This window comes from Herpailurus yagouaroundi, unplaced genomic scaffold, assembly GCF_014898765.1.
Source record: "Herpailurus yagouaroundi ecotype Mexico unplaced genomic scaffold, PumYag 208, whole genome shotgun sequence".
In the NCBI taxonomy this organism is placed as follows: domain Eukaryota; kingdom Metazoa; phylum Chordata; class Mammalia; order Carnivora; family Felidae; genus Herpailurus; species Herpailurus yagouaroundi.
The window spans coordinates 7,894,964-7,909,824 of record NW_024412439.1 but is presented as its reverse complement, the minus strand read 5'-3'; the positions used below and the strand labels follow the sequence as shown (position 1 = coordinate 7,909,824).

The following is a 14,861-nucleotide window of genomic DNA, read 5'->3' as shown; positions in this document are numbered from 1 at the left end:
CTGCGGCGGCGTCCGGGCCGCGCGGCGGGGGCGTGGCGGCAGTCACCGCCCGCAGAGCCCCGGTCCTCCTGGACGCCGGCGGGGAGCCGCTGGGCTCTGACTGCGCTGCGCCCCCAGTGTGGAGGCGGACCTGTCGGGGTAATTGGGGCGGCCGCGGTGGGGTAGGAGTGCCGGGCGCCCGCAGTCGTCCCCTCGCCGCGATGTCACCTCTCTGGGAGCCACGGCTCTGGCTCAGCCCGCTGGGCCCCCGCGTCCCAGGGTGCTCTCGCCGACGCCCCTCCCCGCCTCGGTTCCCGGGTTCAGCCTGGCGGGTGAGGCCCTCACCTGGGACCCCCTGCCTTGGGGGGCAGCCCGCGTTCACGGCACGGAGCATCCCTGCGCCTCCCGTGCTCGCGGAGGTACAGCTTGCGCGCGCGCACACACACCCCCTCACACCCTCTTTGCCTTTTTAATCTCTTCGCGTCTTCACTCTTGACGCCTCCCCACCCCACTGGATTGGCAAAACACTGGAAAATGCGCAATTCTCTTCCTTAACTTCAGGTCACACTCCCGCGTGGCCTTTGTCAGCGAGCTTCCAGTGAGCAGAAGCAGCTCGTGTCCCAGTGATTGGGGGACTGGGGCAGGCTGTGTCCTCGAGCCCGCACCACTGGCCCAGGACGGTCAAGTTGGAGCCCGGTGATGCCTGAATTTCTTGCTTCTGGAATCGAACTGGAATTTTCTGGAAGTTCCGCTCCAAGTACACGGTGCACGTCAGATCATTTTCAAAGTAAAATTTTCTGTTCTGAGATTGCCCTTGGGTAACTTTTTTTTTTTTAATCGTTTTATTTCTGTGTATTTGTTTTCCCAAGGAGTTTTCCCACAAATTGCCAAAAAGATTCAGTAACAGCTTGCTAACTCAGGCAAGGAGCACACAAAATTATTGTTTATCTTTTTTAATTGCTCCTTTGTATGTTAAGTATGTCGATCATATAGCTTAAAATTCAGTGTTATTTTTGGCTGGTCTGTTAAATTGTGTTTGCCAAAGTGATTCCTTCAATAGCTTTATTCTTGATTTGTTTATCAAAGCATTTTTTACAACTGTTTTTTTTAAGTAAAAAAAATTACTTATTTATTTTTATTATTTATTTTTGAGAGAGACGGCATGAGCAGGGGAGGGGCAGAGAGAGAGAGGGAGCCAGAGACTCCGAAGCAGGCTCTGTGCTGACTGTAGCAGTTTGGTGGGGGCTCAGACTCACGAGCTGTGAGATCATGACCTGAGCCAAAGTCGACTCTCAAGCGACTGAGCCACCCAGGTGCCCCTACAACTATTTCTTATTACATTTATAATATTAAATAAAATACTCATTTCTAAAACCATTCTTGACTCAAAGTAGGTGTTTTAAAAGTATATGTGGGATGAATTGCTCATCACACTTCTAAACCTGATTTTATGGACCCGTGAAACTCTAGTGTTAAAAGATCCCTAAGAAGTTTTCTGGTGTAAACCTGTCGCTTTTATTACGACTTTTAAAAAAAATTTTTTTTTTGAACGTTTTTTATTTATTTTTGGGACAGAGAGAGACAGAGCATGAACGGGGGAGGGGCAGAGAGAGAGGGAGACACAGAATCGGAAACAGGCTTCAGGCTCTGAGCTGTCAGCACAGAGCCCGACGCGGGGCTCAAACTCACGGACCGCGAGATCATGACCTGGCTGAAGTCGGACGCTTAACCGACTGCGCCACCCAGGCGCCCCCATTACGACTTTTAAACCATGGAGATCAGCAAATGAGTTTTCCCCTTTCAATTTAGATACTGTTTTTGAAGGAGACGGGACCTAGGTAATATCATCTAACGTTTGTTCTATCAGTAGCGACCGGGCTGATCAGATTTTGTGCTTGACCTAACGTTAGGCTGTCTTGACTAGGACAGGACTAGCCTGACTTTGTGTGGCTCCCTGTCATTGACTCTAAGTCTAAAGTTCTCTTTTGGCCAGCAAAAGAGCGGACACAGGATTAAAGTGAGAGATGGCTAATATCTGGGAAAAGACAAGAGCCCCAAACAAGGGTCTTCCCCGTTTTTATTAGGATCAGAAGGCTTATAAATGTGGTGATGGATGTACACAAAGGGACAATGAATCTGTGAATGTAAACTTGTGGACGTGAGGGAAAGGGGGTCTTAAGGATATTCGGGGTTGGGGGTTTGGGTTAATACAAAACAAAATCCAGGCGCTGGGTAGTTGGGAGGAAGGTTGTTTACAGCAGACAGGAGGCAGGACCTCTGTTTATCTTAGCTAGCCTAGGGGATGAGACAGGTAGGAGGAATAACCTCAGGGTTGACAAGGTACCTTTTCTTTAGTTAACCATCTATGCTCCAGGCTGCTTTGCCTGCAGCCTGGGATCCATTGTCCAATTTACCTAACCTGGCCCTATCCCCCTGTGAAAGCAGCTTCTGCCATAGGACTAAACTGGGGTGCTTCCACCTTGAATATCTAATCTTGTTTATTTCATATACCTGTGTACTGGGCACCTTTGCACCGTTTCTATTTCAGGACTTTGTCCCTCCCTCTCTATTCTGGGGGCTCTGCACCCCCTCTCTATTTTGGGGTGCCTTTGCATCTCCCTAGTCCTGGCACCTTTGTGCCTCCTTATCCTCGGGGTGCCAATCTGGTTTACCCAAACTTAGGTTTGAGCGTTTTAATGGCTTTGTATTTCTTTAAGCATTGTTAACCCATTGGCGTAAGCCCGGGGCGGGGGGGGGGGGTCCTAAGCTCATCCCCCATAGCTCCCAGCACTGTAACTTGTTCACTTCATTTCAGGTCCAGATTCCCGCCCCATGTGCCTAGCCACAAACCTTTCCAGCCTCAGCTTTTCTGTTACTGTAATATTTAGCACAATTAAATGCTCAGACTGCTCACCTCCCCCGCCTTTTCTTTCCACAGCCACCCATCCCATGGGCTTTGCATATAAAAACTTTGCTGACTCCACCTGCCTTCTTCCCTAAGATGCTTCTGGCTTAGCCTCTGAGTGTCTCTATCACAGTGGTTCCCCTTGCCCATCTCTCCTTATTAATATCTGGACTTCTTTGCCCATTGCTTTGGTTTCCTTTGACAATAGTGTAGGGCTGTCTTCATGCGCAAGTTCATCATAGATGCTTGAGGGACTTCGACATGGAGCTTCACCCTTCTGCCGGTCTTATTACTGAAGTTTTATTCGTATCATCTTGTAGCAAGTTTCCAGAAAATAAGCATCTCTGAGATATTTCTTCCTGATTTTTAAAAAATTTTTAATGCTTATTTATTTTTGAGAGAGAGAGAGAGAGCGCGCGTGTGTGCACACAAGCGGGGGAGGGGCAGAGAGAGAGAGAGAGAGGGAGACACAAAATCCAAAGCAGGCTCTAGGCTCTGAGCTGTCAGCACAGAGCCCGACGCGGGGCTTGAACTCACGAATCATGAGATCATGACCTGAGCCCAAGTCAGATGCTTAACGAACTGAGCCACCCAGGTGTCCCTAGAGTGCTACAAATGATGAGCCCACCTTGACACATCATAATTAGTGTTTATAGTTTGCATTAGGGTTCAGTCTTGGTGTTGTATATTCCCTGGATTTTGACAAATAAATAATGACAGGTATTCTCTGATATGGTAGCATACAGAATAGCTTCACTGCCCTAAAATCTTCTGTGCTACATCTGTTCATCCCTCTTTCCCCTTTGACCCCTGGCAACCACCGATCTCGTTACTGTCTCCATGGTCCTGCTTTCCCAGAATGTCATATCTTTGGAGTCCTATGGTATGTAGCCCTTTCACACTGGCGTCTTCCTCTCTCTTTTTCTTTCTTTTCTTTTTTTAAAAAAATTTTTAACGTTTATTCAGTTTTGAGAGACAGAGCACGAGTGGGGAAGGGGCAGAGAGAGAGGGAGAGACAGAATCTGCACAGGCTCCAGGCTCCGAGCTGTCAGCACAGGGCCTGGCGCGGGGCTTGAACCCGTGGACTGTGAGATCATGACCTGAGCCAAAGTCAGATGCTTAACTGACTGAGCCACCAGGTGCCCGTTTCTTCCTGTTCTTAAAAATCTTTCATGCCTAAGGAGGTTTTCACAAAATGCTGCCTGTGTATCATGCACCATGACTGTTTGAAGGAGTTTTTGTAGGAATTTACGAATAAAGTTTTTGAAAACCTGGTAGAGTTTTCTACTGTATTCTGATCTATAAAAAGCTGCAGTAGTTTGGTTATTTTGAGGTTCACTAGACAGATATATTTTCTGATAGATAATTAAAAAACAGCGTGCAGTACTTTGTGATTTACAAGGTGGATTGCCGTGCATTATAAGTGAGTTGAATCTCACAAGTGCTGATGAGGGTTATCTGGCTCCAGGAAAAACTGGGCCTACAGTTCACTTCCAGGTCTTCAGTTCCAGAGCCTTCAGCAGCCATCCTGCTGCCCGGTAACTAAAACGTCGGTAATGTCACATATAGTGGTGTGCGGTCCAAACTTTCAGAACAAAGTCCCACTTGAAACTTGGGATTTTCCTTTCTTTTCAAGAGCACATTATTTCCTTAGGTCTTCTAATCTGTCTAGACTTGATCTTCTCTACAAATACTCTTAAAAAACCTTACAGGCATTTAGAAACACGCAGAAAAGTAGAGAGAGTAAACCTCCCGTGCCCATTACTCACTTCAGCAGTTACCCTTTACTCACCCACTTCTGTGTGTATCTGGCGGAGGCCGGAGGCCATGGAGCCCACTCTGAAACACTTTCATGCCCTTGGCGTGTTTAGTAATTCCTAGTTTCCCCACCGGAGGTGTGTGAGCTTTTTATCGCTCTGTCCACCAGGGGCAGTCTTTCTGAGCTCCAGGCATCTTGTAGGGCCAGACTGTAAAAGACGTCGAATTAGTTTCTTGGGTCAGTCCCTGCCCACTCGGGGTTTTTCTTTTTGACCCGCCTTACTCACCTCTGACCCTAACAGTCCTTCCCTGCATGTGGCCTGGCCCCTACCCCCTGCTTCATGCCTTTCTCCTAACAGATTGCAGTAGCAATTTTCATTTCTGTTTTTCAAAATAATTTCTTTATTTCATAAAATGGTATTCCCCTGTCTTTAGCCTTGTGTTCTTTTCTTTTCTTTTCTTTTCTTTTCTTTTCTTTTCTTTTCTTTTCTTTTCTTTTCTTTTCTTTTCTTTTCAGCAGACTTCACGCCCAGTGCAGAGCCCAGTGCGGGGCTCGAACTCATCGCCCTGAGATCAAGACCTGAGCTGGGATCAAGAGTCGGATGCTTAGCCGACTGAGCCACCCAGGCACCCCAGCCTTGTTTTTAAAAGCTCTACGTCTTTGACATTACACGTCTCCTTTCTACCGCAGAACATGCTACTGTTTCCAAGTCTGTGGCCCCTGCTGCTTCTCTGCACACTGCTTAATTTTCATTAAGAGGTTGGCAAATCTTAGTTTGCCCTCGAGTTTCTCTAAACTGTATTCCAGTGGGAGGTGATCTGATGGGACCTTAGAGCCAGTTCCGTTTGGCTTTACTGAGAGGAGAATTTAATGGCTGATAGAACGAAACGATCAAGCAGGGACAGGTGGGTCCAGGCATTCAACTAATGTTTCCGGGAACTTGACTTCTTTACATCATTCCGGTCTGCTCCCATCTGGGTTGGGGGTCTTCTCAGGTCGCCTTCCCCAGCAGCTCCAGTCTTCGCCGTCAGCTTCACACCATAGTTCTGGTAGTTGGGCTGGTAACTCCAGCAACAGTCCCGCGCGCAGCTGGTGCTGGCTAACTCGGCCTAGGTCACGTGCTTGCCCCTGACCGACCAGAGGGACGCTTCCACAGCCAGCAAGGGAAGGCCACACCACGTGCGCTGAGAGTGAGGATTTGTGTAGATGTCTAAAGAGACGGGGGTGCTGTTAACCACAAGAACAGGAAATGAATACTGGGTAGGCAGGCAAAAATGATAGCTGTCTCTGGAGAAGATCAAATTAATTGGGACTAAAAGCTCCCTCTAGGAGATCCACCATACCAATTATCACCTTAAAACTTCTGAGCGTAAACACAAAAACAAAGAGGCTTTTCTGGCGAGGGAGAACAGCGTTCCCAGAAATCGTTTTCTCTGAAGCTTTGGTAATAAGGCTGCAGGGATACATTTACTCACTTACCTTCTGGTTGGATTCTTCCATTAATCCGTACTTGGAGTCACAAATATTTGAAACCTAGTATGACTACAGATTGTCATCAGATTTGGAGGAGTTGTAGATTTATTGTATCTGAGTTCTTCACCTTTCTTTTTTTTTTTTTTTTTTTTTTAAAGTTTATTTATTTTTGGGACAGAGAGAGACAGAGCATGAATGGGGGAGGGGCAGAGAGAGAGGGAGACACAGAATCGGAAACAGGCTCCAGGCTCTGAGCCATCAGCCCAGAGCCTGATGCGGGGCTCGAACTCACGGACCGCGAGATCGTGACCTGGTTGAAGTCGGACGCTTAACCGACTGCGCCACCCAGGCGCCCCTAGTTCTTCACCTTTCAAATGAGATGATCTGACCCACCCCCCACACATATTGACTGCCTTGCTATCTACTGGGATTTTCGGATGAGGACTGCAGGAAGCAATGAGCATGTGAGAAGAAAAAAAAAGTGTAAGGACACCAAGCCAGTTTTCAGCATTGCCATCTTTCTAGTGCTGCTTTGCCTGTGTTAGGGCTATAGTTCCACCAACCAGAATAAGGAAGAAAGTAGCGGAAGCTCCCACTGGGTGGGTCAGGTAGAATGGTGTCCTTCGTGAACGACAGTTTCGGAATAAAGGCCCGTCATCCTCAAGCCACATTGAAGTCCCACCCTTTTGCCGACTTCGAGGGTCCCCTTCACATCTGACAGCAGCAATCTGTCGACTAAGACTTCCACCTATTGTAGATGGTTCAAAGGACCCAGTAGCCATAGTGGGACCAGGAGTCTGAAAGTAATTTTAGAAATTCCAAATGGATTTGTTGTTTTAGAAACAACTAGGCCTTAATAAACTTAGATATCACAGCGCAGTTTATTACTATAGACTTAGAATACGAATAGTCAATAAGAATAAGAATAGACTTAGGACCATAGCCTTTGATTTACAAAAAAAAAAAAATTAATGTTTACTTTTGAGACACACACACACACACACACACACACACACACACACACAGAGTGTGAGCGGGGGAGGGGCAGAGAGAGAGGAGACACAGAATCCAAAGCAGGCAGGCGCCAGGCTCCAGAGCACAGAGTGGGGCTTGAGCTCACGGACTGTGAAAACATGACCTGAGCTGAATTCGGATGCTTAACTGACTGAGTCCCCCAGGCGCCCCTGATTTTTATTTTAATTTTTAGTGTTCTTGGCTCTTTTAAGGTGTTACAAATGATTCTAAATTTAGGTTATAAACAATCTAATAAAATCATAGGTTTTCAGGTCTAAATCCCTTGTTCTTGGCTAGTGATGGAGGGCACAGATCACATGTAAGAAGAAAAGATTATGTAGTTCCCATTTTGGTTGTGGGGCCAGGCTACTTAATCCTCAGGTTGAAAACTGGTTCAGATTAGAATCCAACTATTGAAGAACCAGGAGCGTTTTCTCAGAAATGGAGATAGTCACATCAATATTACAGTTTTTGTGCTGGATTTTGTTTGTTTAAAATGATTCCTCTCATACCTTTATTTCCTCTCCCTGTTATTCCAGGTGTAAAATATGAGAAAGTTATTTCAAGTGGTGTGGCCACCAAAGAAAAGATTCAGCCTGACACAAAAATAACCTAGAGGGGAATCTAACATATCGAGTGCAGTGAATGAGTGTAATATACAACTTTCTGAAAAAAAGAGTTCTGGCATTTTGATAGAATTATTTTGGTTTTTGTGGAAGAAAGTACTGTGCGTGTGTCTGTGTGTAAAATGACAAATTCTGTCGGATGTGAATCTGACTTTCCTGGAATTAGAATGCCTGTTCATGATAGGATAATACCCTTTTGTTAATTGTTACTCTTGTGAAGAATAGAGATGATCATGTATTTTACGATGAGGGAAAGGAACCGTTTCAAAGACGGTTAGTTTGGACCCAAGACCGTTTGACTTTAAGACCCCTGCACTTTTCTCTCTACCATGCTGCCCGGCAGGTTAACTCTTAACATTCACTTCACCATTCTCTTCAGCCCATTCAGAAGACTAAGATGTTTATAACGTGGATATCTTTTTTACTTTATTTTGTTTTATTTGTTCGTTTTAGAAAGCGTGTGGAGGTTATGGATGATAAGCCCAGTCCTGGACCGCTGAGTGAGACTTCAGAATTTCTCTTCTCCTTTGGAGTTATAGCAGATATTCAGTATGCTGACTTAGAAGATGGCTATAATTTCCAAGGAAACAGACGGCGATACTACAGACACAGTCTGCTCCACTTACAAGGTGCTATCGAGCACTGGAATACAGAAGGCAGCCCGCCCCGCTGTGTACTTCAGCTTGGAGACATCATTGACGGATATAACGCGCAGTATAAAGCCTCTGAAAAGTCGCTGGAACTTGTTATGAACACATTCCAGATGCTTAAAGTTCCCGTTCATCATACATGGGGGAACCATGAGTTCTATAACTTCAGCAGAAACTACTTAACAAATTCTAAACTTAACACAAAGTTTCTGGAAGACCAGATTGTGCACCATCCCGAGACCGTGCCTTCAGAGAACTACTATGCTTATCATTTTGTACCATTCCCTCAATTCCGGTTCATTTTACTGGATGCTTACGACTTGAGCGTCTTGGGCGTGGATCAGTCCTCTGCAAAATACCAGCAGTGTCTGAAGATACTGAAGGGTCACAATCCAAACTCGGAATTGAATAGTCCTCAAGGTGAATTATTCCTTTGAGCTGAGAATCTAATACATTATCTTTAAATTCTTCAGCCACCTTTTATTCAGCAGGAAGATGGATGGTTAAGGTAAAAGTATATCGTCGCCGTCGTTCAGGGTCAGGATTTCTCACAAGCCCCATGGCACGTGCATTGGTTGCAGTTGGTTGCAGATGCGTTTCACGGATGTCTGAATGTCTCTTCTGGGCCAGGCCCTTTTTCTAGGGCTAGCTAGTCAGAGCCATAAGCCATGCTGACAGCATCCCCTTTCTTTTTAGTGGATTGAGTGGAGGAAAGGATTGAGTGGAGACACGGTGGGCGGGACCGGGAATAAATGAAACAAATGAAATTACTTCCACGGTGATAAATCCTACTGAGAAAAATCACATATGGTGTTAAAGAAAAGGATCGCATACTGTTTTAGCTTCAGTGGTCAGAGATGGCCTCTCCAGAGAGAAAAACATGGAAGCGGAAACCTGAACAGTTGGAAGGAGTCGTCCTTGGGAAGCACAGGGTGGGCAGAGTGTTGGGGACGGAGTGGGGGACAGATGGGAAGGTGCCCGGCAGAGGGGGCCTTGGGCATCAGGACTCAGGAAGAGGCCAGTGAGGGAAGCAGAGGAGCATGTGCAGTGCACCTCATCTGTACTTTGCCCTGTGCCTTGTGGCTCCCCGTTTTAAGTCAGCCGCTGCCCAACATTCCTCAGGAAAGGTGCAAGTGTCCCCACGTTAGCCGAGTTCGAGTGCCCAAATGAGGGGAAAACTGGCTGTTGATCGGTCTAACGTACCTCATTCATTTCAGGACTGTCCGAGCCCCAGTTTGTCCAGTTCAATGGAGGATTCAGCCAAGAGCAGCTGAACTGGTTGAACGAAGTCCTCACCTTCTCGGACACAAACCAGGAAAAGGTGGTGATTGTGAGTAAGTATTTCAGTTGCGCGATTGCACCAGCGTCGTGGAGGACGGGAGGGTTAGGTCGAAAGTGCGCTGGCAGTATTTCGGTTGTGATGTCCTCTTGCTGTGAAATGAATGCTTCCATTCCCCCCCCCCCCCCGAGAACATGAGTATAAGATTGACGTTTACAGCCGAGCCAGGAAAGAACTGTAAAATAACAAAAACATGTTGCCACGTGTTAGTGCCTGGGAGTCGGCCTTTTAGGTTTCAAAGTAGAATTTCAGCACAGGGGATCAGTTTATGTAGCACAGTTGACTCTTGAACGACGCAGGGGATGGGGTGCCGCCCCCTGCACAGTCGAAAATCCACGTGTAACTTGTGACTCCCTAGAAGCCTAAACTACACGTGGCCTCCTGTTGGCCGGGAGCCTTACGGGTAACGTAAACTGTTGGTTGACACATATTTTGTCTGTTACGTGCATTCTGCACTGTATTCTTACAATAAGTGAGCTAGCGGAAAGAAAATGTCATTAAGGGAATCATAAGGAAGAGAAGGTACGTTCACAGTCCTGTAAAAATCTGTGTATAAGTGGACCCGCACAGTTCAAACCTTTGTTGACGGTCAACTGTAACATCTGAGTGCAAAATTCAGTCCAGGACCCCCCCACCCCCCCACCCCAGACCTCAGCCGGCCAGGCACTGTGGCCGCTGGATAGAGGCATCGGCTGTCGAGTGTTGGGGTGTCAGGTGTGACAGACAGACCTGGCGGTGAGTACTTCACATCTGGAGCTGCGTCTGCCGCGTCATTGCAAGGAGATAAGATTTACGGGGCTTCTGCTTAGAGTCATCTTCTACAGAACTGCTGTCGTCGTAGGTTGTAGGAACCTGAGGTGCAGGTGTGCGCACACACACAGAACTGAATTTGGACTTGGCGCATGGCTGGTGTCCTTGGTCTGGGGTCTGAGTTTCCATCCTTGCTGTAGAATTGATGCGGCGCACTGGCTGAGAAGACCGTGCTCGGGGTCCCAGGGACGGGGCGCCGTTCCGTGCACGGGTGTTTGCGTGAGCTGTGCGACTGGGTAAACGTGGAACCTTCAGACCAATTCTCTGAGTGTCGTATCACATGGAATCATGGACACGAAAACCCCTCGGAAACGACGGGCTATTCTGACAGCTGGCGATAGAAACGCGTATGTCTCTAAGTGTGGTTTTCACTTGGTGATCCTGCACTGTGGGAAAACACATAGACGGAGCAGGGGTGTTGGGGCTACCGTTAGATCAAGTGTCCTTCCAGGCTGGGAGGACACAAGGTGCCCCGGGGTCATTGGTGCGACGCGACACTCCCTGACTCCTCCGTAGCTGGTCTCATTGTTGACTTGTCTCTGTTCAGCTTCCCGCTGCCAGGCCGGCCCTGTCACTTCCGAGGACACTGGCGCGGAAAGGGACCTACGGGTCGTGCCGGCAAACCTGCCAGTGTCAAAGATCAGGAATCAGAGAAATGAAGCAACGTGGTTCTTTCGGTAGCGTGTGGTTTCGGCAGGGACTAGAGCCCACCCCAGCCTCCTTTCCCCCTTGTCTTTGTACTTCAGGGCACCTGTCTCCGTTAGCGTCTCTTAGGTTTCTGCCTGTTGCTGTAAGCTGAGAAACCGGATGAACGAACCTTTAACAACTGAGTGCGTCAGGTTCTCTATGGCAAAGTTTAAAATGGCTGATAGCCCTTGGCTTTCGTTTTTCTGTGCTCCTTCGCTTTGATTTTGGGTACCGACAGGCCATTTGGCCTGCGTCTTGGAAGGCTGGCACGGCTGGTGGCCGAGATCTGGTGGGGACACCGCAGCAGGACGGGGTTCTGGGCGGAGGATTCAGCAGTTGGGGTTTGGAAATGTGAAGTTTCAGAGGCCGCTAGACTCACTGGAGATGCTGAGGAAGCAGTTTGGGTGTTTGAGTCTGAAATTCACGGTGGGGAGTCCGGGCGGGATGTAAGCACGAGGGACTTGGAAGAGTGCCCGTGACGGTCGGAACTGTGGATTCCTAGATCGCCAAGGCACCAGGCGCGAGTGGAGAAGGGACCCAGGGACCGAGTGTTCAGGCGCTCCCAGGAAGAAGCGGGGAGTGAGAATTCGTGGAAACGTCCGTGGAGCAGGGAGGAAGAAGAGAAGGACTGGTGAGATTCTGGCAGCCTGGGGCCTCAGGGATGGGGAGACGGTCCCTGGGTCACGTGTTTCCAGGTCTCTCGATCTGGAAAGTCACCCGGCCTCTCTGGACCCTGAGCCCTTAGCACGGCCTCGGGAGTGGGCATGTGTCGTGTGTGGGCACACTCGTAAATTCTTTGGACGCCTTTGGCTCTGTCTTTAGGGAGCTATTAATCATCCATAGCACAAACTAAATAGAAACAAAACAGAACAAAAATTCAGAATAAATGTCAGAATAAAAATAACAGTTTACAGGAACAGAAAAGGAAAGTGACGTAAGGGAAAGAAGCAAAGCCAAGTGAGCTGTTGTGCCCACGCTGCAGACTGACAGACGGGGTGGCCTCACGTGTGTTCAGGAATTCGAGACTCTCCTGGCTGTCCCTCCATGCACCTCCTGTGGGACCTAGGATAAATAGTCCCTGCTTTACCTCACTTTCGCATCCGTTAAATGGCTCCGACTGCCTTGATCTCATGGAGGTGTTTACAGTGGCGTGCATCCATTTTAACGCACTAAGTGACATATGACCCGTTGACCCATCCCTGAACTGTTGTTACATTTAGGAGTACCTCTTTCTGCGTCTCTGCCGCTCGTGTCTAAGGAAATCGGCGAGACGGATTCCAGCACAGCATCCGCCTGACTTCTGCGGACGCCCTCGGGGTTTCTCCATGTCTGTGTGTCTTCAGACGCTCTGGGCGTAGGGAGCTCAGGGGTTCGGTCTCTCCCCGTGTATGCGGACGGTCTCCCTGTGTCTATGCTGCACAGATGTGGCTGTAGATTAGCCAGCTCTTCGTGTATGTGGATTTTCTCTGGTCTTAGTCCATCTAGAAGAAGTAGCAACGTGCTTTTTTTTTTTTTTTTTCCTTCCCCGTGAGTACTAGCTTTTAGCCATTTCTTTTGATGAAAGAGACATTTCCTAATCGGCTCATAACTCTTCTTCTCTTTAACTAACAGGCCATCTTCCCATTTACCCAGAGGCCTCTGACAGTGTGTGCCTGGCCTGGAATTACAGAGACGCGCTGGCCGTCATTTGGTCCCACAGGTGTGTCGTGTGTTTCTTCGCCGGTCACACTCACGATGGTGGCTACTCCGAGGATCCTTTTGGTGTGCACCACGTCAACCTAGAAGGGGTTATAGAGACGGCGCCGGACAGCCAGGCTTTTGGCACTGTTTATGTCTACCCTGACAAGATGATGTTGAAAGGGAGGGGCAGGGTTCCGGACAGGATCATGAATTATAAGAGGGAGAACGCCTTCCGGTGTTAGCCTGGCTCACTGCGTTTCATCTCGTTTGCCTTTGGAGAGAGAGAGCACAGCTGAGCTTTGTGTTTTTGTTCATCTCCCCCCCGCCCCGAACCCTCAGGATCCTTGCTTAGTATTCTCTTTGCACGACAAAACGGATCTGTGGCCTCGGTGCGCGTCAGCTCACGAGATATTGTGACGTGTCGTTTTTGGATAACAGATCCGGTGCTGAGAACTGGACACAGAATGAATGCAGGCGGCGTGAATAAACCAGGGCAGAGACTGAGGGGGGTGGTCGAGTCCTCAAGACAGACTTCATTTAGCCTGATCTGGAATTCTTTTTTCTTTTTTCTTTTTTTTTTTTTAAACCAAGGAGGATATATTCATGTATTAACCATGTAACTTAACGTTCGTAATAATAAAATAAGCTCAGGTAAACTCTTTCTGTGTATCCTGCTGTGTGAATGAGCTTTGGACTTTTTTTTCTCAGAATATCCAACATAGTTGTACATTTATCGGCTTGTACTCCTGTCCTGTAAACAAAGTAAGTTGTCTCACGGGTGAACGTGTGGTCCCTTCCACATGAGGCCGTGAGAAAGGCCTCCGGAGAAGTCACGCGGTCCCCTCGTGATTCTGAGTAAAGCGGGATCAAGGGCCGGCACAGCCGTGCACCTGCTGGTGTGGCCCCTCTGAGCAGCAGCTAGTGCTGTGTGAGACTGCAGGGGGAAATGAGTTTACTCTCCGCTCCCCGTGTAGACGAATGGGGCACGTTGACTCGGCTGTCCCACGCGCTAAGGTTTCTTTGCGGAAGCATTTACTAGATGGCGAACGGGACCGTTGAAGCTTGGAGCAAGTTTGAGTCAGGGCCTAAAGAAACATCAAGCGAGAAGACACCGATACTAGTCAGCCTGAGTGCACCTGCCGAGCGCCTGGGCTCCGGGGGCGAGGGGTGTGTTTGTGTTCTGTGGCTGCTGTGGCAAACTACCCCCACGTTGGTGGCTTAGATTGCGAGTATCTGATGTTTCTGGAGGTCGGAAGTCTGAAACCACATTCCCTGGGCCAAGCTCAAGTTGTTGTCAGGGCCGCGCCCTCTCGGGGGTCTCTGCGGCAGAATCTGTATCCCAGCTTCTAGAGCCTCCATTCTCAGAGCCACCAGTGCAGCCTCTTCAAGCCTCCCTCTGCCTCCCTCTCTCTCATCGGGACGGCTGGGATTACGTGGAGGCACCCCCTGGCCGATCCAGGATCGTCTCCCCACCTCAAGACCCTTAACTTAATCGTGTGTGTGCAGTGTACTTTGTGATGCAAGGTAACAGTCCCAGGCTCCGGGGGTCGGACCGGGCGATCTTTGGGGGCCGTTATTCGGCCCACCGGAAGGGTGACTGTAATGCGCTCCCTGCATTCACCGACTTTACCATCCGTAGATACAAATGTGTGAAGAGAGGCCTGGGAATGCGGAGGTGGGGAGGTGGTTCACTTTTGTTTCACGGGATTAGGGAGGACTTGAAGAAGGAGGAAAAGGGTCTTGATGGGTTGTTAGGCAGAAGAGCATCAGCAGAGGCTAAAGGGCACGCTGAGTTGAGTGGCAAGTAATGCTGTGTAGACTCCCCGAAAGGTGCCTGGGGTTATGGCAAGAAATAGCGAAGGCAGAGGACCGGCGAGGGCCGTGTTGTGAAGTCTTGAATGATGAGCCCGGAGTTAGAAGTGAGCTTGTCAGGTTTCTG

At 48.6% G+C, this 14,861-nt stretch overlaps 1 protein-coding gene across 3 annotated transcripts in view; it reads left to right on the top strand.

Moving 5' to 3' along the window:
- Positions 1–14,500, top strand: part of ADPRM (ADP-ribose/CDP-alcohol diphosphatase, manganese dependent) — a 15,033-nt gene extending 533 nt beyond the window's left edge. Inside the window, exons 1-5 of one of the 3 annotated variants that reach the window (XM_040453180.1) lie at positions 189–311; positions 541–766; positions 8,210–8,826; positions 9,624–9,740; positions 12,854–14,500. In XM_040453180.1, coding sequence (XP_040309114.1) covers positions 8,226–8,826; positions 9,624–9,740; positions 12,854–13,164 — 1,029 coding nt within the window. In that variant the 5' untranslated portion in view covers positions 189–311; positions 541–766; positions 8,210–8,225 and the 3' untranslated portion in view covers positions 13,165–14,500. Of the gene's footprint in view, positions 1–188; positions 312–540; positions 767–8,209; positions 8,827–9,623; positions 9,741–12,853 lie in introns of those variants that run through there. The other 2 variants (XM_040453179.1, XM_040453178.1) reach the window with 2 other exon arrangements.
- The last annotated feature ends 361 nt before the right edge of the window (positions 14,501–14,861 follow it).